Source organism: Petromyzon marinus, chromosome 23 (genome assembly GCF_048934315.1).
Source record: "Petromyzon marinus isolate PM22_M1 ecotype Great Lakes invasive population chromosome 23, UKy_Petmar_22M1.pri1.0, whole genome shotgun sequence".
In the NCBI taxonomy this organism is placed as follows: Eukaryota; Metazoa; Chordata; class Hyperoartia; order Petromyzontiformes; family Petromyzontidae; genus Petromyzon; species Petromyzon marinus.
This window is the reverse complement of record NC_133689.1, coordinates 10,103,657-10,125,910: the sequence shown is the minus strand read 5'-3', so window position 1 is coordinate 10,125,910 and position 22,254 is coordinate 10,103,657. Positions and strand designations below refer to the sequence as shown.

Genomic DNA, 22,254 nt, shown 5'->3' with positions numbered 1-22,254 from the left:
AGTCATCAAGACTACCCACTAGAGACAGGACAGATGGATGGACTGAGCTATTACATTAACGCTGCCAACTGCCGTTTGCAAGCTTTGTAAAGGAATGCATTATTTTATTGAATCGTGGCCTTGAATTGTGACAATTCGTTGAATTGCAAAGGGTGTGAACCATTAACCCACTACTATGCGCAGCATAGTAGGAGTGTAATGACAGATTAAGGCATACAGATAATTTGTAATTACTGCAGCTGCCATGCACCCACTATTCGATGGTGGTGTAACCACAGCCCATGTTCCTGGCTGTGTGCTCTGAAGCTACATACAATGGCAAAGCATTGCCACCAAGAGGTCATTTACAAGTGAATAGGCTGTAGTGACTAGCAGACAATCTACATGTACTCACTCACACACTGCAATATGACATCACTATTATCGGGATTTCGTTATCCCCACGTCATTATTATAACCAGCAGCCTAAACGAGTTGGCATTTGTTGAATCCTAAATGTAGGCACAGACAAACACCAAGCAAGCTTTTTCGTTAATTTTGTTCTCATGAGCACTCGTGAATGCAGTTCAGTAAGTCCTCTATTTTCGTTGATCCTATTTGTTGTAGGCTATAACGTCGCCAATGAATTAGGGATCGTAATTCGTTTTTAAATGCACCTATTAACGTCAAAGTGGTTTTGAGAGATTTTAAAGAAAATAACGCAGTATATATTTATTTCCTTTGCTGTAGGCGGGTTTGGTTTGGTACGATTTCACGTAGTATATAATTTGGACTCGAAATTCGCTCAACACTCCACAGTATGCGGTGTGTGTACTGTGTGTATAGTGTGTGTGTGTACTGTGTGTATAGTGTGTTTGTACTGTGTGTATCGTGTGTGTGTACTGTGTGTATCGTGTGTGTGTGTACTGTGTGTATAGTGTGTGTGTGTACTGTGTGTATAGTGTGTGTGTGTACTGTGTGTATCGTGTGTGTACTGTGTGTATAGTGTGTGTACTGTGTGTATAGTGTGTGTGTACTGTGTGTATAGTGTGTGTGTACTGTGTGTATAGTGTGTGTGTACTGTGTGTATAGTGTGTGTGTACTGTGTGTATAGTGTGTGTGTGTACTGTGTGTATAGTGTGTGTGTGTACTGTGTGTATAGTGTGTGTGTGTATAGTGTGTGTGTACTGTGTGTATAGTGTGTGTGTGTACTGTGTGTATAGTGTGTGTACTGTGTGTATAGTGTGTGTACTGTGTGTATAGTGTGTGTGTGTACTGTGTGTATAGTGTGTGTGTACTGTGTGTATAGTGTGTGTGTACTGTGTGTATAGTGTGTGTGTACTGTGTGTATAGTGTGTGTACTGTGTGTATAGTGTGTGTGTGTACTGTGTGTATAGTGTGTGTACTGTGTGTATAGTGTGTGTGTGTGTACTGTGTGTATCGTGTGTGTGTACTGTGTGTATAGTGTGTGTGTACTGTGTGTATAGTGTGTGTGTACTGTGTGTATAGTGTGTGTGTACTGTGTGTATAGTGTGTGTGTGTACTGTGTGTATAGTGTGTGTGTACTGTGTGTATAGTGTGTGTGTGTGTACTGTGTGTATGGTGTGTGTGTGTACTGTGTGTATAGTGTGTGTGTACTGTGTGTATAGTGTGTGTGTACTGTGTGTATAGTGTGTGTACTGTGTGTATAGTGTGTGTGTGTACTGTGTGTATAGTGTGTGTACTGTGTGTATAGTGTGTGTGTGTGTACTGTGTGTATCGTGTGTGTGTACTGTGTGTATAGTGTGTGTGTGTACTGTGTGTATAGTGTGTGTGTACTGTGTGTATAGTGTGTGTGTACTGTGTGTATAGTGTGTGTGTACTATGTGTATAGTGTGTGTGTGTACTGTGTGTATAGTGTGTGTGTACTGTGTGTATAGTGTGTGTGTGTACTGTGTGTATAGTGTGTGTGTGTACTGTGTGTATAGTGTGTGTGTGTACTGTGTGTATAGTGTGTGTGTACTGTGTGTATAGTGTGTGTACTGTGTGCATAGTGTGTGTACTGTGTGTATAGTGTGTGTGTGTACTGTGTGTATAGTGTGTGTGTACTGTGTGTATAGTGTGTGTGTACTGTGTGTATAGTGTGTGTGTACTGTGTGTATAGTGTGTGTGTGTACTGTGTATAGTGTGTGTGTGTACTGTGTGTATAGTGTGTGTGTACTGTGTGTATAGTGTGTGTGTGTACTGTGTGTATAGTGTGTGTGTACTGTGTGTATAGTGTGTGTGTACTGTGTGTATGGTGTGTGTGTGTACTGTGTGTATAGTGTGTGTGTACTGTGTGTATAGTGTGTGTGTACTGTGTGTATAGTGTGTGTGTACTGTGTATATAGTGAGTGCCCCCTAGCGGGCACTTAAGTCGCAGTGTTTACAACATCGCCACTCTGTACCACCCTCTCTCAGTACAATCTCCACCGCCATCTCTGGAGAGTACTCTGTATTATCTTGCGTTTAGATTACTTTCTTGATTAGAAGCTTTCGTGACTGCAGGAATCCATACTCTTTGGTTCTTTCGGTAAAGTCACGTAGATAGGAAAATTAAAAAAATGTTTCTCATTTTTTTTCCGGTAAAGTCACGTATGTAGAAATACAATAAAATTATATTAAAATAAATCACGTTTCGACCGCAACACAAGCGATCTTCATCAGGTGTAAAAAAAAACAAATAGCGAGGGAGCACATAGGGTGACATCGACGCAACACATAGAGAGCGTTAAACTTACACGGAGGTAAATACAACAAGATGAGAGACGAGAATTCAACAAACCTAAGAAAAAATAACGCGATGCAAAACCAGTCGGCCAACGACACAGTTAGACACTTGCCTGGCGGACCACGAATTTCAGAAGACTGCTAAATTTCGTGTTCATCCTCTGGGTTGAACACACCAGCATAGACAGAGTGAACAAATACGAGGTACAAGGTAGCAGAAATACTTTATACAGGGACACCAAGAGGCGAGGAGAGGAAAGAAGGAGAGAGAAGCAAGAAAAAGGGCCGGAGGGATGAACAGACAGAGGATTAAATAATCAGCAGATGTGGGAGGAGGGGCCGAAGGAAGCATAGAGACAAACACAAACCACGGTAAACAAAAGACGAAGCACATTGAAGCACTCAGAAGAACAGACAACACAGGGCAATAAGTTTAGTACAGAATTGTAAAGGTAACTTCCCCGTAGAAGTGTGTTAATAAAAAAATTAAAGCTTTCGTGACTGCATAAATTACTCATTTGTTTTTGTTGCATTTACCTCCGTGTAAGTTTAACGCTCTCTGTGTGTTGCGTTGATGTCACCCTATGTGCTCCCTCGCTATTTGTTTTTTTTACACCTGATGAAGATCGCTTGTGTTGCGGTCGAAACGTCCTGATTTATTTTAATATAATTTTATTGTATTTCTACATACGTGACTTTACCGAAAAAACCGAGTAATTTACGCAGTCACGAAAGCTTTAATTCTTTATTAAACAATTGTTTATTTTCCTATTTACAACATCGCCACACTGTACTACCCTCTCTCAATACAATTGTTTATTTTCATATCTACGTGACTTTATTTTACTTGGCTGGTATACATTTACACGTGACAAGCCACTTAGTTGAGCTATCATTTGTGGCCAGGTCGCTTCTGAAAAACAAGCTAATAGCTTAGTGGGCTTTACATGGTAAAATATACACATTTTTTAGATGTCTGATTTTCTTACCTTTCCTATATACATTACACTCGTATCGTGTTTTCATATTGTTTCCTGTTGTAACGTTCTGACCCACCCCTACTGGACATCTTTGGAATAGAGCCTTATAGCTCATCGGATTCCTCCAGTATAAGTAAAGATTCTGATATACATTGATTAATTTTTGGATATATATTTTTTTCTTTTTTTTTGGTACTTGTGTAAAGACTCGGACGTCGAACTACTAGCAGCCACTTTCATTAACACAGAACAACCTAGATCCGGGCTTTGTGCTTGATCTGGAAGCTGTACATTCCCTCAAACTCCCCTTGTGCTCTGCCCGTTTATATCGTTCCAAGTTCCCTTTTTGGAATGTTCCCTCACCGTAATTTCCCTTAGCCAATCCCTGTCCTTCCCCTCTAATGGAATTCAACCGTCGCCTCTGGGTTCCACTTTGTTTCCCGCCTATTCTCGTTCAAATATCTTCCTTCAATCGCTTCAAAAGTCTAACCCTCCCGACCGATCGGAGACCTTAGTCTATCTTTGATATATAAACACCCAGCTCTGTGATTCTGTCATTCTGTGACTAACGCGGCACGGATTGGTTGAAGCGCGTCACGTGACCGGGACCAAGCAGCCAACCAACGCTTGGCGGGGCTATAGAGGGGCGGGTGAAAGACCGCGTCGAACCAAACCGCCGGCAAGGCCATCGACTTAACGACGAGAGGAAATTCACACGAAATGTCGCTTTCAATTAAGTATTCCAGATGTAAAATGATACAAGCTTTTAATGAAGAAATACAATTATCTAATTCTAAACATAATACAATTCAAAATATTGATTTAAAGCTTTCGTGACTGCAGTAATTCATGTTCTTAGTTCTTTCGGTAAAGTCACGTGACTTTACCGAAATAACTAAGAGTATAATTCAAAATATGTTTAATTTCAAAACTTCAAAACGGAGCATTGGGGTGCTTGCGTGAATGCGTCGTTCGTGTGCAATTTTTTTCATGACATTACTTTTTGCCGAAGGCCGTAAATGGTTGTGAGAGGCGCCACAAGAGCCCCCGAACAACCCCTAGCCTTTGAATAACCGTTAAGCTGCACTTTGGCTTGGGGTTATTTTCGGTCATTACACTTGTTTTAAATTTGTTTTTAATTGTGACCGAAAAATTTGCCCCCAGGGAAGGTGTCCTAAATTTAAACAAGTCAAGTGGTAAAATAGATTTCAATTGACGTCATCGCGCCTAACGTCGCCTTTGCCGGAGACGCATCCCCAACGTAAAAAGAGTACTTCACCGTACAGACATCATCCTCTACTGGTGCCATTTGTTGCCCCGGGAGACTTCTTTTGAGGAGAGTGGCCCTTTCCCTTGACCCTAGGGATAGATTTGTCACAGCCTGAGGGCAACAAAATCAAATTGAGGCACTTTCACTGAAGAAGCAATTCACTGGCCACTGAATTGAGAAATTGCCTCTTAAGCTCGAGAAAGCGCTAGAATTTGGTCACGGTGTTTTGAATTTCCTCCTCGTTGTGAGCACCAAGTCAAAACTGCCACTCAACAAGAGTCAAGTCGACTTATCTTGATTGTTAAAATTATAATTTTGTATTGTTTTCCATATGGTGACCTTGAGCCAGTGTTGGAAAGTCCACATACCCTTGACAGGTTCCGGTCTCTCCATGCAACTACTGTTGAATGAAAGGGCTAAGTAAACCTGCTACAAAGTATTTCACGTTATTTATCCACTGTGTTAGCATCCTTTAGACCCAGTTTATCTGAGCCCCCATGCAATCCACCTTTCTCCAAAGAACACCCGAATGCTAATAGATTTGATTTGTGATTTCTGAAATCAAGGAGACAGCGGCATTCAATCCTGCTTTACAATTAAGGTGTTGCGAAAAAAAAACGCCACAAAGGAACCACTACATCTTAACATTGTTTTAGCAGCCTCGTGTAACATACCATCGCCTGTGTTAAGGGAGCTTAATTGAATTTAAACTGTAAACCACAGCAGACCCATCACATTTTAATGCCCTGCAATTAGTGTCGAGGAGATTAGGCTCAAAATTAATATTGAAAACCGCTAAATAAGTTCGTGGCTAATTCTCAAAGGGCATTGCAGTCCGCTTCAATGTGATGTGGAAAATCTACGGTGCTTTGAGAACAGTGAAAACACCCTCATAATCAATGTGTTAAAATTGGACGTCATTAGTAATCATAATTACATTCCTTATTGAAATAAATGTACGACCCAGAGTATCATCTCCGACTGGGTAGCACAGTGGTTAAATCGCTCTATTCACTAAATGGAAGGTTGTGAGTTCAAATCTCAGTAAATGCTCAAGTAAATGGAGAAGGTACATGTTCATTTGCGTGCATATGTGTATCTCATATTTTTAAGTGTTTACAGTGAAATTTAAAGCATTTTAGACCTTTACCGCAACCTCTCCCGACAGCCAATCAGCCTTAGGGCCATCATTTTGGGGACCCAAATTTGAAGATCCTAGTTTTCAGCAGTTTATATTTCTAAGCATGTACGTGAATATATCTGTGCCATCTTTTATTTTTTCCCAGCACGTTTAGGGTTTATATCAGTCAGTCACGGTTGTCAGCGCGTATATTAGATGTCCACGTTAGTGGGACAATTTGAGGTCAGACTTTTCGAAGATATCTCCTGAATTCAGAAATTTGGAATAGAACATAGCCCAATAAACGCATTCGCATGATGGAGGGGTGTCGCGTTACCGAGACGGACACGTGAGTGGGTACGTAGATGCCGGTTACCAGGAGGGTGACGTACAGCCGGATGCTCATACGCCACTCACTGTGTGAGAGCAGACCTTGTAGGTCAGGCAATGACTGTGCACTTCTTAGCAGATCTAGTGGAAGGGAGCGATGGCGTGGTGTCGCGGCTTCTGTAACACTAATCGCGACGTGATCTTTGATCTGGGATGCTGCATGTACAGTATTATGTGTTCACGTGAATGCGAATGTGAATGCACATATTCACGATGATGCAGGGGACCAATATCCCAGGTTGAATTATCCCCGGGGTTATCCGCGATTTTAACTCCTCTTATTTGTGGGGTCAAAAAACTTGCAGATTACCGCAGATAAAAAATGATTAATTTTCTGCACGATGCCCGCGGTGATAAACAAGTTTTCGTCTCAGTGTGTCCGTGTGTGTGTGTACGTCTCTCTGTCTTTGTGTTTGTCTCCGTGTTTGTTTGCATGTCTACATGTCTCTCTCTCTCTCTCTGTGTGTGTCTCCTTGTCTTTCTCCATGCCCCTCTGTATCCCCGTTTTCTGTGTGTCTCCGTGTATTTGTAAGTGTATTCGCGTCTGTGTCGTCTCGTGATCAAAGCAAGTGCTGCCAGTGCACATGTTTTGATAAGGAGCGTTGCTTTTTTATGTGCATAACCTGCTGGTATTGGCAAGCAGCTTCGCTGTGCATTTATGGGCAAAATCTTGCGTAAGATAAATAGACTGGGCCACGGATAATAGGAGTTTTCGAGAATCCTACAGCATACTCTTTGGTTCTATTGGGTAAAGTCACGTAGGTGAAAATAAAATAACAAACAATCACGACGTTTCGGCCACAACACAAGCGGCCTTCATCAGGTGAAGGGACCTACGTGACTTTACCCAATAGAACCAAAGAGTATGGATCCTAGCAGTCACGAAAGCTTTAAACCTAGAATCCTACAGCAGCTGTGGACAATAGGAGTCGCGTGTGATAGGTGCCTTGGATAACAGGAGTTCTGCAGTGTCTGTACGATTTTTCCTAACATGACTTTTACGTGAGGCATGTATGATGCATGTCTGCGTGGCTGCGCCGCGTTGGTGCGGTGTGAGTGTATGGGTGCGTGGATGCTGTGCTTGGGTCTGACGTGTGGGTCTGTGTGCCACGTGCGGTGCGCGGGTGCATGCTGCGCATGGACGTGGTGCGTGGGTTCTGTGCGTCGATGCGTGGGGTTTTGTGTGCGTGCGCGTGTGCGTGTGAGCAGCCTGCAGTTCAGCGCGTTCGACACGGAGGCGTCGCACGACGTTGTGCGCGTGTGGGACGGCGTCACCGAGGGGCAGCTGCTGCTCAAGGAGCTCAGCGGCTCCGTGCTGCCGAGCCCCGTGCACAGCACGCTCAACGCCATCGCCGTGCAGTTCGACACCGACTTCTTCATCAGCAAGTCCGGCTTCGTCATCCACTTCTCCAGTGAGCCCTGCCGCAACGCCTTTGTTTCACCAGCAGCTTTTGCAATTTCTCGCTCACAACCACTGGCAGTGGATGGGCATCACTACAGGTAGTCCTAGAGAGCCCCTCTCGAGGATGTTTGGCCAAGCCAGCCCACGCAGGCCAGACGTCTCAGAACGAGGTGGGAGTACCCACACTTGATTCTACCGCACGTGACCTGCTGATCGAATCACTGTGCCGAATCTATTTATACTGCTGGGTGAACAGAGGCAGTTGGAGGGATTTGATAAACGTGGTCTTGTAGAACAATGCCCGTCATTTTGGTAATATTGTGATGAGCATACGACATACACCTTATTTAATGAGTGGTTGATTCACCAATTGATGGCAACGGGCAATGTCACTGACCTGCCCCCACCCCCTCCACCGACCTGCACTGACCAGCATGGTGAAGTATGGTCAAACAACCTCCACGGTACCAGCACAACATGGGGTGGCCTTCAACCAGCAGTGCATTGACAAAGTGGTGTAGATTATTTTCAATCATCATAATATAATTTTTTTTTTTAAATAACTACCATATTTTCCAGCACTGTCCTACCAGACAGTCTCGCCCCTTCACCTGATGAAGGCCGCTTGTGTTGTGGCCGAAACGTCGTGAGAATATTATTGTGTTATTTTATCAATTTATTATTTTATTCTCATTCTACGTGACTTTACCGAAAGAACCAAAGAAGATGAATCATTGCAGTCACGAAAGCTTTAAATCGAAATTTAACTACCATATTATATACGTGCAGGTTGGGAATAGTTTAGGATTCACATTTCAGCAAGTAATAATGTAGGGTCCTATTCACGTGTGGACTGTGTTCCTTTGTTCACTTTTTGATGAAAACTTGCTGATGTCTCAATTACCAACAATCAGTCAAATCCCCAAGGTGATGCAATTCAGCTGTTTCATCAATATGTTAATGTGGCCTTAGCTGTTCGTGTGCAGGAGGCGATTATTGCACTGACCACACAGTTCCCAATTGATTCGAGGAACAATGCATCAAGATGCTTTCCTTAAAGAGGTTTTAAATGCATTGATGTTTTGGTTGTAATTTATTCCCTGCGGTAATCGTTATAAAACCTGGCGACATTTGATCAAAGAGTACGTCATTACAATGGGTGCACTCAACTCATCAATCCTTTTCATTTAAACCAGTTTATACTATATATATGTTTGACCTATTAAGGGATTTTTCTGCTATTCAATGTCCACTAAGAGAAGCTGTTTATATGTCTATCCAATATAAACTTTGTAAATGTTGTCGCTTTGCTCTCCATCACACCGGTGGTGCTGTACTAGTAACGCATTGGCACGTTCTGTTTACGTAACAAACATTACTATTTGGCTTTGTCGGGTGGTGGCGGGTTTAACGACACATTTATATATTTATGTGACCTAACCCAAAAAAAACCTGTATTATGGATGATATTGGTCGTGAAAGCCTACTTGTTAAACTGACACACTCAATTGATTTAATATCTTAAAGTTCCACAGTCTTTATCTTGATTTGAAGCTTTCGAGACTGCATGAATCCATACTCTTTGGTTCTTTCGGTAAAGTCACGTACCTGGATTCCACAATTTTCTCACACAACCACCGTATAGAGTGCGATGTCAAAGCTCCCAAACCAGTTAATATCCCCGCCTTCTCACCGTGCTCGCAAGAATGGGCATTGCCCAAAAACGTCCCCGTGGATGACATACTTCGCTCTTATAAGGCAGTCTTTATGATCGGTCTAGAGCAGTGGCTCTCAGAGTGTCGTCCCCGGTATCAGCCAGGGGGTCCAAGACGGTCCTCCAGGTGGGTCCTGGGGGCACTGTGATGCCAATGTGCAGTTTCATATCCGGATAATAACGACAGTGTTCATTACACCTTTTTGTTTCGGACATTATTTGCATTATAAAACTACCCTTAGCCAAAGATATAAATGCCCCCTCCCCCCCCCCAAAAAAAAAAGGCTGCATTAAAAAAAAAGTTTGTATGTTCCGGTAATATGGATAAGTGAATACGTTCTGTCACCAGGAGCAGGAGGCTGGGTGGGTGGTCCACGGAAATGTTTGAATTGGCTGAGTGGTCCGCCGGACAAACATGTTTTGGAAACACCGCTCCTAGATAATTTTCTTTGACATTGGCGAATGGTGAATGGTTGTTTCACGGCGTGCCGCTCGCTGGGTGATAAGGAACGGCAGCCGGCGTGTATGCACACCGGCCAGGGTGTTTGCCCTTCTTCACCTGCCGAGTGGCAAGTTTTTCCCTTCCCACTGCCATGCGCTTGTTCCGACCTTTGTTGGCAATCCAAGATCTTTGTTAGAAATGGTGTTTCATAATTTTCTCTGTTTCCTTAATCACCGTCTGCTAACACAAGTTTTGCATATATATATAACTGCCTTGGTACCTGACTGGACTGAATATACGGCGTGAATTTTGGTCACACCTGAGCTGATGTAGGAAATGTTGTCAGATCAGCACATGTCAACGTGGCAGGTAGTTACCGGTAGTTCACCGAACAGCAGCCACTTCCCTGCTTCTTGTGTGGAGGCTCGATTTCTAATTTCAGGGAATGAAATATGTGAACTGGCCGGATAGCATTGCTAATAATGGGAATAAGGAGGTTGTGACGGGTAGAGAATGTATGAGGGATTGGCCGGAGGGCTCGTTACAGCGATGGCTATTATTGAGGCAGTGAAGGTTGGTGATCAAGGATGGGAAGATTCCAAGCTGGTGGGAAACCTTGTAGACCTTGTAGGCTTGTGTCCTGAGGGTGCAAAATCTTCAGCATCGGTCAAAAGGAAATATTGCAATTGTGAGATATTCTCATCTTGATTTCATAACCATGAATACCATTCAAGATATTGCTTTGTTTATCCGTAATTTTAATAAATACCAATTACTTTTGTCTTTAGATTTTGGTAAAAAAAAGATAATACAATTAATTGACGCTTTAATTGTATTAATTGCCTTTTCAACTGACACAACCTCAAGTTAATTTTGAATCCTACGCGGCACAGTGGTGATACAGTATCTGTTTCTTTAATTGATCTAAGTAATTCCTTCACCCCATTAGTGGGTCAGGTCAGAAGCGACACCTTTTGATAAAGTGTAGCATAAGATAAGTGACGCTGTCGATCGATTGTTAGCGTAATGAAAGTCAGAGCGTCTTCCATGCTCAAAAGACGAACGTGGAAAATCTATTTGGGTTGTCCTCTGCTCGACTCGCGCGTTTTGTCGCGAGTAACTGATGGAAAGTGCAAGTCGTATGACACCGTAACCGTCGGAATTATGAACGCAGGGTTACTTTAAAACGTAGGTTTTCGTGACCAATATCATCCATAATACACTTTTTTTTTAGGTTAGATCGCGTAAATATAAGTTTGTCGTTAAACCCGCCACCACCCGACACAGCCAATTAGGAGGGTGCGTCACTTAAACAAAACATGCCAATTCGTTACTCGTACAGCTCACCCCGGTGTGTTGGAGAATAAACCCACAACATCCTTGCAAATGATTTGTAAATGTTGTGGATTTGCTCTCCAACACACCGGTGTGCTGTACTCGTTTTACGGAACAAACCTGACTATTTGGCTGTGTCGGGTGGTGGCGGGTTTAACGACACATTTATATTTGCGCGATCTAACCCAAAAAAAAAAACCGGTATCATGGAGGGTGACTCTCAGCTGAACTGCAGGCGAACAACTTCAAAGTATTCTTTATTAACATGAGAAGTGCAGCCAAGGCGCAAGAGCAATACAATACAAATGTGAAATACATTCATAAAGTTACAGGAAACTGGCAATGGGATGCAGTATATCGTAAAATTGCAGAAAGTTATATTGCAGCAAACCTCATCGGAGGTAAAGGCTGCGGATAAATCGTGGTCACTGGCGTTCATGAAATGTCCTTCCACTCGTACTTTCTTCGTATTTACCCCTGCAACCACTGCTGCAGGCGTGGAAGAAGCCCTCCATTCCTCCACACTGACCCATCTCACCCACTGCATCGTGGGAAACCAAAACAGATCATAGGCAGCTCGGAGAGTTGTAGGTCGGCAACCCCATCATGAGCTTGACCAGGCTTCAATCAATGCTTTCTGTCAGCACACATTTGCTGAGCAATCAGCTGAACAAGCGCTGGTGGCCCGGCTTAGACCTGATACCAGTAATTGTCACCCATTTCCGTTATGTCGAGCGGAGTCTTTTTTCCTTCTTCTCTTGTGGATTTTTTTTTTTAACTTCTATCTCTCGCGCCTGGAAGGACGATTTCGAGTCGAGTGTTTCTCGCTGTGACGGTGCTGTCAATATTGATGGCGCAACTCGAGCCCTGATTTTATTGAGACCGCTGTTAAGGGCTTAGAGAGGCGGCGGCGGGGGGAGGGGGGTTCGGAGAAGAATTTGCTCGTTTGCTCGACTTTAGAGGTTTGCGCCGAGTGATGGCCGACGGTCAAAATGTAAACCTGTCGATGCCGCATGATGGCACGAAGGATATTTTTTGCCGAAAACCATCGACGGCATCGGCAGTTTTTGACGCTCTTTAAGGTGATCCCCCACGCGCGCTCTTCGGCGAATCAGAACGCGGGCTGGTTTGGCGCGCGGGGGTGGGGGGCTCATTGGAACCCAGCCTATGTATGGGGGAGCAAGGGAATTGGGGCGGTGGGGGGGGGCAGTGCCGGATTATCCTCCTAGCAAAAGTAGCATATGCTCCGGGCCCCGCGCTAAATGCTTTCAAGCTATAAATTCCAGTTCAGTGATTCTGCACTTGCTCTGCTACTATAGTATTATACTGCCTTCAACTTTTATGAAGATTGGGTATTTAAGTTTAACGAATCGTCTATTATCTGGCTGTATAGAAAATGAAAAAAAAAATACAATAACTTTACTATTCAAGTTAAAATTTCGTGTTTTTCTTATTTGCGTGTTTATTTTTATTATTATTTAGGGCTCCTTTATGACATATGCTACAGGCCCCGCACTAGCTTAGTCCGGCACTGGGTGGGGGGGGGGGGAGTGAGAAGCGGCGGCTGGCAGGGTTGGTTAGGGTGAGCTGGGGGAGGCATTTTCTGTACTTTGTGGTAAATTTGCCGTGGTTTGTGTCAATTTGTGGTGCATTTGCTGTGTTTTGTGGTACTTTGTGGTAATGTTCAGGAGCTCCCACGCCTCCCCCCCCCCCCCGATGAGCTATACGAGATAGGGTCACCCATACCGGTCACGTACTCCGTGAGAGGAAAGGTGAAAATGTGCTCCCTTCGCTTGCCAGACTGACCAGCGCGGTGAAGTATGGTGAAATAACCTCCATGGCCGATGCACGCAAACCGCCACCCATAGCTCCCAGCAGTTCTGGATCATGTAAAAGTAGTTATCATATCACGTGACATTTATTTCACCAGCGTAAACTCATGACGACATGGATATTTTATGCCAACGTATGCTATCATGCACAACATATGGAATGTCATTGAAATATCGGCTCCTGAAGAGCAATTTAAAACACTACAATTGTGTAGCATCTGAACATATTTATTCATGCACGTGCCAACAACCACCAATATTTTTTTTATTTCAAAACGCAGAGTGTTTAGGCATGGGGAAGGGAAAAAAAACATGAAACTATTATGGCACCAATACATGTTGATGTTATACTGATACTCACAAGGTTAAGTTGTTTGTCGGTGTATTCAAGACGTTGATTCAGTGGTGGGGATTCCATTATTTACATGGCAGAGGCCATTTAAATCGAAATTGATAAGCGATGTTGACTTACCTCAAAATCGTACATATTTTATCGCTCTTTCAGGGATGATGGCCTAAGTTGACCCCTGACTGACATTTGAACTTACAACATGATTTTATTGTGGGTCAAGTGATCCAACAACAGTGTCACATGGTTAGATTGACCGTGTAATCTTCAATTTTGCTTAGGATGTTGGTCCAATTCCTTACGGGAGGATTGTCTTGCATTGTAAGTAAACCAACATCAAACCACGTAGGTGTTGCAAAGGCAACGTGTGGCATCTGTGATTGCATTTTGCGATTAGATATTACATAGCACCTGATCCAAGCTTTGCAAGGATGCATAAGCACATCCTTCATATGTAATGTAATTGACTGTTAGATAATGTATGGCAAATATATGTTTCAGGCACTATATATTTTATACATTATACAAAATTACAGTGCACATGCCTGCACGCCGAGAGAGAGTACTCATTTAATAATAAGCTTTCTAAAAACATTATCCCTGCTCATACGAACACTGGGGTGGTATTGGTGTTCTTGAGCCATCGGTGGGAATTCAACATTCTAATGGCAGTGAGAGTATTTTTATCACATCCATTCATGCAAAAGCGCTTTGGTATACTCATTGGTTACACAAGGGATATACATTGATAAGTGATTTTACCTTAAACAATGGTCATGTTACGTTAGCATGAAGAATATGGTCAAGGATGAATGATGCATCACTATGGATTCGGTGACGAGATGTTAACTACCTCGCCTGATATACAAGAGATAGTGGGTTCGATCCCGATTCTGATGCCTGTCAGGGTCAGGATCTAAGAAGGCACTTTGACTTTTGACTTCACGTGCCTTTTATATTAATGTGACTGCTTAATAACGAGTTATTTTTATCTAGTTTACCAAATCTAATTGATAAATACTGTCATATGTGATTCGTACTGCCAGTAAGAAAACCATCCACATCGTTACACAGATAGGGTGGAACTATAGATCTATTTTACCATTGTACAATACCTCTCAATGCAGAGTATTGACCGAGTCATGATAAAGGGGCGATAGATTGTACGTTGTCAACCCAATCCTTCATTGCTTGTGCATCGTGTATATTAACGCATAATATACAGCTTCTTAATGAGCAGTACCGGCGTGTACGCACGCGCACCTACACACACGCGATCGACACGTGCCCCCGTTTAGTACGGTGAGCAACGTACGGTGCGAAATAAGTTAAACACATATACATGCATGTCACCCACAGACATTATGAAGACAATGAATTGCTTTGTAACATATACAACTTATATTTCTTATGTAATCTTTGAGCTTATGATCCATAAATAATTAATATTTTTTCATGTACACCGTATTATTTTTGCAAGTTGATTGCACCAATATTTATATTGTTCCTCTATTATAGATGAATGTCGCACACACAAATCCCACGCGCACAAAATATGAAGACAACGTTCCTCACAAAAGCCACTGGCAAGTTCTGTTGATCATAACGAGACAAGCGGATGCACAAATAGACAACGATTTACCTGTACATGAATGGACGTTTGGAGTACGTTCTGTTAGTGAGCATCTATTAAGGCACATGCAGTGCACGCCTGGCCACCTTTGTTTCCCCAGTCCTGATTTATATAAATCACACCACATTCTTCTTAATGAGCAGTACCGGCGTGTACGCACGCGCACCTACACACACGCGATCGACACGTGCCCCGTTTAGTACGGTGAGCAACGTACGGTGCGAAATAAGTTAAACACATATACATGCATGTCACCCACAGACATTATGAAGACAATGAATTGCTTTGTAACATATACAACTTATATTTCTATTTAGTGGAGGCTCAGGACCGATCAGATTTCATTGCCACTGATGTTAGCTGTCACCTAGAGTCAAACTCAGGTGGCTTGGTTCGTAGCACCAACTCCTGCAACACCGTTTCCCACGCACGCACACACACATTCAACACAGCCGCACAATTAAACCTGCACATACACGTACACATACATATACAATAACACACTTCCATACTGAAAACTGCTAATGCAGACCAATGGTGAATTATTTTTCTTTGTTCATATATTCATTTAATCATCTAGAATGCCTTATTGAAAGTGTCCATTCATCATGCGTATCCTGTGAACTTATTTCGGGCTCTTTCCAAATTAAAGGAGCACAGCTGCATTATTGGTTTGCTTTATTCATATACTCAGGCACCGTGTCTATGTGCGTCAAACAGTGCTTTAGGCTAATGAGATATAAGGTGGGCGATAATTATTCACACTCACCTTGCTTTCCTGAAAGCGGTAATAATAATGGCAATTATTTGGTGGTGCTGCTGCTTCTGTGTTGGCAAGCAAATTAACAAATGAACTCAACACATGCGTTAATAACAGGAGCTTAAAATGAAAAATATATCAAAATGTGACGTTCAGGGCAATGGCCCTTCCTTTGCTGTGCATGTGCTCTGAATGTGCTATGAATGAAACGTGCCATTGCCCGAGACGTTGCTGCGTCTTAAACATGTTTCATATTATATTCTTAGTTTTTTCGGTAAAGTCACGTTGAAGAGAAACAACAAAATAATAAAATATAAAAAAACAATAAAAAATTCTCACGACGTTTCGACCATAACTCAAACGGTCATCTTCAGGTGTGTTGGTTTGCATAAATTTATTTTTAAACGGCGCATTTATTTATTTAAACAAATTTCGTCTCCCCCCTCCTCTTTTCAAAATATAGATGGACTAGTCCTGGGTAAACTGCCAAATCGCTGCGCGTGACGCTAACGTTTTTTATAAATAAATAAATGCGCCGTTTAAAAATAAATTTATGCAAACCAACACACCTGAAGATGACCGTTTGAGTTATGGTCGAAACGTCGTGAGAATTTTTTTATTGTTTTATATATATTTTATTATTTTGTTGTTTCTCTTCAACGTGACTTTACCGAAAAAACTAAGTATATGAATTACTGCAGTCACGAAAGCTTTAAATCAAAATTTAATGTTTCATATTGTTGTTGATTAATGTGTTGAGTTTTTCGTAACGTCAATCACTTACCCAGGAATTAATCACTGGGTCTTCCATTGCAATAAGTAGTTGATGAAGTGAGTGAGTTATTGGAGGAAATTTTAGTCACCAGATACAACATTCGCATACCAGGGCATAACACTCGGCACTGTCACCTCCTGGCTACAGGCCCAAGCCTACAACGGCGCCGCGGTGGCGAGATGTTATCTCCCTCGCCTGGAATACATGAGGTCATGGGTTCAATCCCGACCCTGATGCTCGCTGTATATTTTGAGTTTGAATGTTCTCCCAGTGGTTGCGTGGATTTTTCTCCGGGTCCTCCGGTTTTTCCCGCCATGTTTAGAAACATGCCCTTAGAGTATTTGGCTGCTGTACATTTCCACATGATAAGCCACTTCGTTGAGCTATCATTTGTAACCAGGTCACTTCTGATAAAGAGCTGTTTCGCTCAAGTGGGCCTTACCTGTTAAAACAAATATTTTACAACACCTTCACCCCATGTTGGTCATCCACCCAATTATTAACCAGGCTCAATATTCTGCTTAGCTTTCCAGATATGAAAAGATGTGGTGCATTTAAACTAAGTAATTAGATGACAACACAGCAATACAATAATTTTTTGACAGATTTTTATGAGTTTCCACCCATCCTTTATTGATCCGTGGGTAATTACTTTGTCACAATCGAGTGTAATTCCTCCTTTATCGTGTTTCCTAGCTGCAAAAAAAGTTTGACTGGAGACAATTTTCCATTCCGTGACCATTAATCCTCTCACCGAATCTCAAGATTCGCTCTCAGGAGAGTCCAGCTCGCTAATGTTTGACTATGCTCGTTTTGAAAGAGTGCTGTGCACGTGGGAGAGAGAGCCAGGTTTTGAAGGAGAAATCTCCGCTAAAGTTTCTGATTTTTTAACGTCTCATTTGTACAGTTTTGTTCCCTTCGTTTATTTAAATGTAACTGCACAAGCGTACGAAGTGTGCATTCATCGTAACATCATACATTTCCATGCAGGCAATTACATTTTATGCATATCACACGAGCCAACTTACGACGTTGCACTCATTGGCACGCTATCGCCAATTGGTGGATCCCTTGTAGGAGTAAAGTGCCCCACTTCCGTCTGACCTTGTGAAGGAAACCACCTCAGTAGGTTGTCCAGGTACTTACTACTTTGTTTCTCTTTTCCATCTCTTTTTCCTCATCCTCCCCAGCAATGTACAGGTGCCCCCAAGCCCTCTCGTCTCATCACATTTCCCCAAAAAAGCCATGCCCTTTATTTCCGCCGCAACCTCCGTAAGCTGCTGAGTTTACTTTGCTCTTTGTAATAATTTCTCATTTTGTCAACCCGAAGGTGCTTTTCCAGAATTCTCCCTTTTAAAACTCCACAGAACTTTACTCATCAGCATTTTTTTAACAGAGAACTATTGTGGTCATTTCTGTGTCCATTCTCCGAAAATATTGCACAACTTATGAAGGGAGATGCTGTCTCTGCTCAAGTAAGTGTGGCATGGTACTAATCTCACAATTGCCACCATCCCTACCTCAGTGGTGGAAATTCCACGTTCCTATGGCAGAAGGGAAAATCTTTCTAAACAACCTCCACTTTGCCTTCCCAAAGTTTATATCCGCCGACGAGACAACTTACAAACCTTCTGTTCGGTGCTGCTCAACCAACAGTGCCACATCGCAAGCCAAGCACACATTTTTAATATTGATAACTATTTATTTTGGGTTAGATTTTTTAAATAAAAAAATGTGCTTATGGTTTCAACATTCCTCCGGTTTTTCTGATAACCCTAAAATCGATCGGCGTATTTGCCCATCCCGTGACGACTTTATTTGGTTGGCTCTGTGGGTGGTGGAGGGTTATAGTTGAAAAAAAGAACAAAAAATGATTAATCGTAACATTGGTCCTGAAAGTCTATGTATCAAATAGCCCCACGTGTTTTATTATGTTTAATTCCGCAACATCTATTTACTTGCACAGAGCAGTTGAACGTGTGTCCTATTTAGCGGTGCAGGACGAGTGAAGAAACAGGTTCAATAAAGAATTGCAACCTTGAATGCAGTCTGTTGAGACACTGAAAAGTGCATTCTGTCCTGCGGCTGCTGAGGTCATAACTCTAACTGTGATTGATTCTGTATCCCCATGAAGGCGTCTTTAACCTGAATACCAGCATTTCACATTCTGAGCAAGACTGCGAACACGTGCTCATTTTAACTATTGCCTTTACGCAATGGTTAAATGGCCTTGAATGTGAATATTCAGATCTTGATCAGTTTTAGTTTTTTTCTCCTGGCTTCAAAGGGAGCGTTGTGGCCATACAAGTACATAGCTCCAGCGGCTTCCTCAGAAGGGAGAGCATTCCAGACGGCCGCAGAAGCGCATCCTAAAGCGCGCAATGCAGTGGCCGTATTTGTTCGATAGCGAGCCAGTAGCCGCTTGCGAGAATGACCGGAGTTCACGTGATGGCTTATGCTTCTTGACGCGCAATAGCAATCCTTGAAGGCTAACCACTCCCCTCCCTCCCCTCTCCGCCCTCACCGTGCCCGCTCGCAGCCACGATGGCGTCCGAGTGCCGCGACCCCGGCGTGCCCATGAACGGAACACGCAGCGGGGCACTGGGCCGGCGGCCCGGCGACACGGTTAGCTTCCAGTGCCAGCCAGGCTACGAGCTGCAGGGCGCGGCGCGCATCGCGTGCGTGCAGGACGGCAGCCGCTTCTTCTGGACGCCGAGCCCCCCATCATGCCTCGGTGAGCGCCGCCGCTGTTGCACCGTCGCCACCGCCTCCGGATGTAAACAAAACGCGGACAACGGATCGCGCGCACGAGAGAGTGGCAGCACCAGTCGTGCGAGTAGCGGTGGCACAAGGCGTGTGAGTAGCGGTGGCACAAGGCGTGTGAGTAGCGGTGGCACAAGGCGTGTGAGTAGCGGTGGCACAAGGCGTGTGAATAGCGGTGGCACAAGGCGTGTGAGTAGCGGTGGCACAAGGCGTGTGAGTAGCGGTGGCACAAGGCGTGTGAATAGCGGTGGCACAAGGCGTGTGAGTAGCGGTGGCACAAGGCGTGTGAATAGCGGCACAAGGTGTCTGAATAGTGGTGGCAGAAGGCCTGTGAATAGCGGCACAAGGCGTGTGAATAGCGGTGCCACTAGGCATGTGAATAGCGGTAGCGCTAGGCGCATGAACAAAACAAAGCGTGAACAAAACCTAGCAAAAGCTTAGGTGTCTCAAGGGGCTCAAGTTCACTGATTAAGTTGACTCATGAAAAATATTGGTGCATCAAACATCAGCTCAAATTCAATCCCCAATAAACATAACGTGGGAAGTAAATGTAAATATTGGTAATTCTTTAGCAAGACTGGCCCTGCCATAGGAATGTGCAGTTTTTATCACTGGTCCAGGACAACCACGGACAATGAGCACGCTCACGTTGTTTGAAAAGGGGGAGACTTTACCTCGAACCTGCTGTCACATAAGCATAGGGCCACAAGTAGCACAAATTCAAATCCTAATAAATGCTACTAAAATAAAATGGCAATTAACCTCATCTCCATTGTGTCAGTATCTCTCTTCTCTCACCTCACTAACATCTCTCTGTTTGTCTCCATTTCACTGATCTCACTGCATATTTATCTTTTGTTTTCATGTCTTCTGCCATCTCACTAAGACTTCGTCTACCACGCCGTTCATCGCGTCTTGTTAAAGGGCGGGGAGCATAGGAGTACAGCGCAACGATTGTAGTTGCTGAGCTCCTATCCCTTCGCCGATAACGTAGCCCCGCCACTTTAAAGTCGTGTATCCTGGAGAAAAATAAATATTTATTTTGGGGGGAACAGCGTCAAATTGCGCAAGCGATTTAAAGAGTGAACACAGTGGTGAGGAGACCTATTTATTCAATAGGAAGCAGCCACACTCCTTCTGTATGGGCGGCAGCCGTTACTAACGTGCACATGCACACGTTGCCAATGAACGTGCATAGATACACTCGCAAACACGTGCACCAAATTGTACGTCTGAGACTGGATTAGTTATACGTGATGCGAATGATATGGAAATGCTGTATTTATGGTAATCTGTTCAAACGATACTAAATATTAAGATGGAACATTTGCGAAACTATAAAAAATACAAGTAAAAATATGTTCCTCTTTCCAAAGTTATCTCAGTTGCACATGGCGTCCTCCTAGTCTCTTTACGGCATCTTTAGATGTGGCTCCATTTCAATGTTTTATGAACCCACGTTGTATTCTACATATCCATACATGTGCACGAAAATGCGTAAACACATACACGTACGCACACACACATTTTCACACAAGCTGAATGCACACACAAAGACGTAGCGTTGTAGGCCGTCGCAAATATTATCCACCGTTATCAGTCAACGGGCGGGAATCCAACTCTCGTCCTACAGCTTCGTAGCGCAGTACGCTAATCTCTTTGCTACCACTCCCCACGCCCTCCACTGCACTATTGATTGCACACACACAAGCACGCGCAATTGTGAGATGCCAGGCAGTTGTCAAGATGTGGCGATTTATTTGCCTTTTGTACGATATTGATTTGCACTATTGTGAATGCGAATGAAAATTTGTATTCCAAATGAAATTATCCTTTATAGTTTCACTTCCCTCCAACTTCCTTCCAAACCGGTTCCGCCAACTATCGATCATTATACCTTGCGGGCAAGGTTGTAGTGAATGCCATATGTGTCTGATACAGCCCAGGAAGTTATGCGTGCGTCTTCTCTGTTTAGTGTTGCTATTGGTGAGCACTGCTGGCTAATCACGAATAAAAACCTGATAGGCCGTCTTGAAGCACAAGTTTAGCTCCATTGATTTAATTAACCATATTATTTTATTTTAAATGATTTTTTCACAGCCCCATGTGGAGGAAATTTAACAGGGCCAGCTGGATTTATACTCTCACCCAATTACCCACAACCGTACCCGCCAGGAAAGGATTGTGACTGGCTGGTGGTGGTGAATTCCGATTACGTGGTGGCTTTGAATTTTCTAAGGTAAGTGTCTGATCGTGCAATTAAAATCACCGTCTGAGGTTCGTAAATGTCAAGTGGGCTCCCTAAATGAGACAATTAAATTGACACCTCTGCTTTGGAAATGGATTGTAGAGTTGTTTTTTTGCCACTGGTTAAAGTCTGCCTCACTGCCGCTTTGAGTAGGAACTAAGATTGCCTCGCACTTCGAATTTCAATTTGACAAAAGGTAAAATTAAAGATCCGGTCCTGCAATTGCTTGCTCAAGCGACTGTTCACAGCAGAAGAGCCTCTGTTGGAGAGAGCTCCAGACAGGCAATCGAGAGGACGTTTGGCCTACGCTTCCACGCCGACATATTTGATGAGGCGGGAGTACCCACACTTTAACCCACCACGTGCAATCTGCCTATCAACCGACTGTGGTGCACCCATTAGTGGTTTTTTTTTTATTTTCTGGGTGGACAGAGGTGGGGGGATTTAGGAAACTTGGCTCAATGTTTCAACTGCCATGCCCGGGATAACTCCATTGAACCGGCGACATTTGGGT

General features: G+C 43.4%; 1 protein-coding gene across 2 annotated transcripts in view; it reads left to right on the top strand.

Moving 5' to 3' along the window:
* LOC116945092 (CUB and sushi domain-containing protein 1-like) overlaps positions 1-22,254 on the top strand; it is a 630,678-nt gene that overhangs the window by 405,043 nt on the left and 203,381 nt on the right. For both annotated transcript variants that reach the window (XM_032959197.2, XM_032959196.2), the window contains exons 26-28: positions 7,697-7,899; positions 19,269-19,463; positions 21,593-21,731. In XM_032959197.2, the coding sequence (XP_032815088.2) occupies positions 7,697-7,899; positions 19,269-19,463; positions 21,593-21,731 (537 nt within the window). The remainder of the gene's footprint in view (positions 1-7,696; positions 7,900-19,268; positions 19,464-21,592; positions 21,732-22,254) is intronic.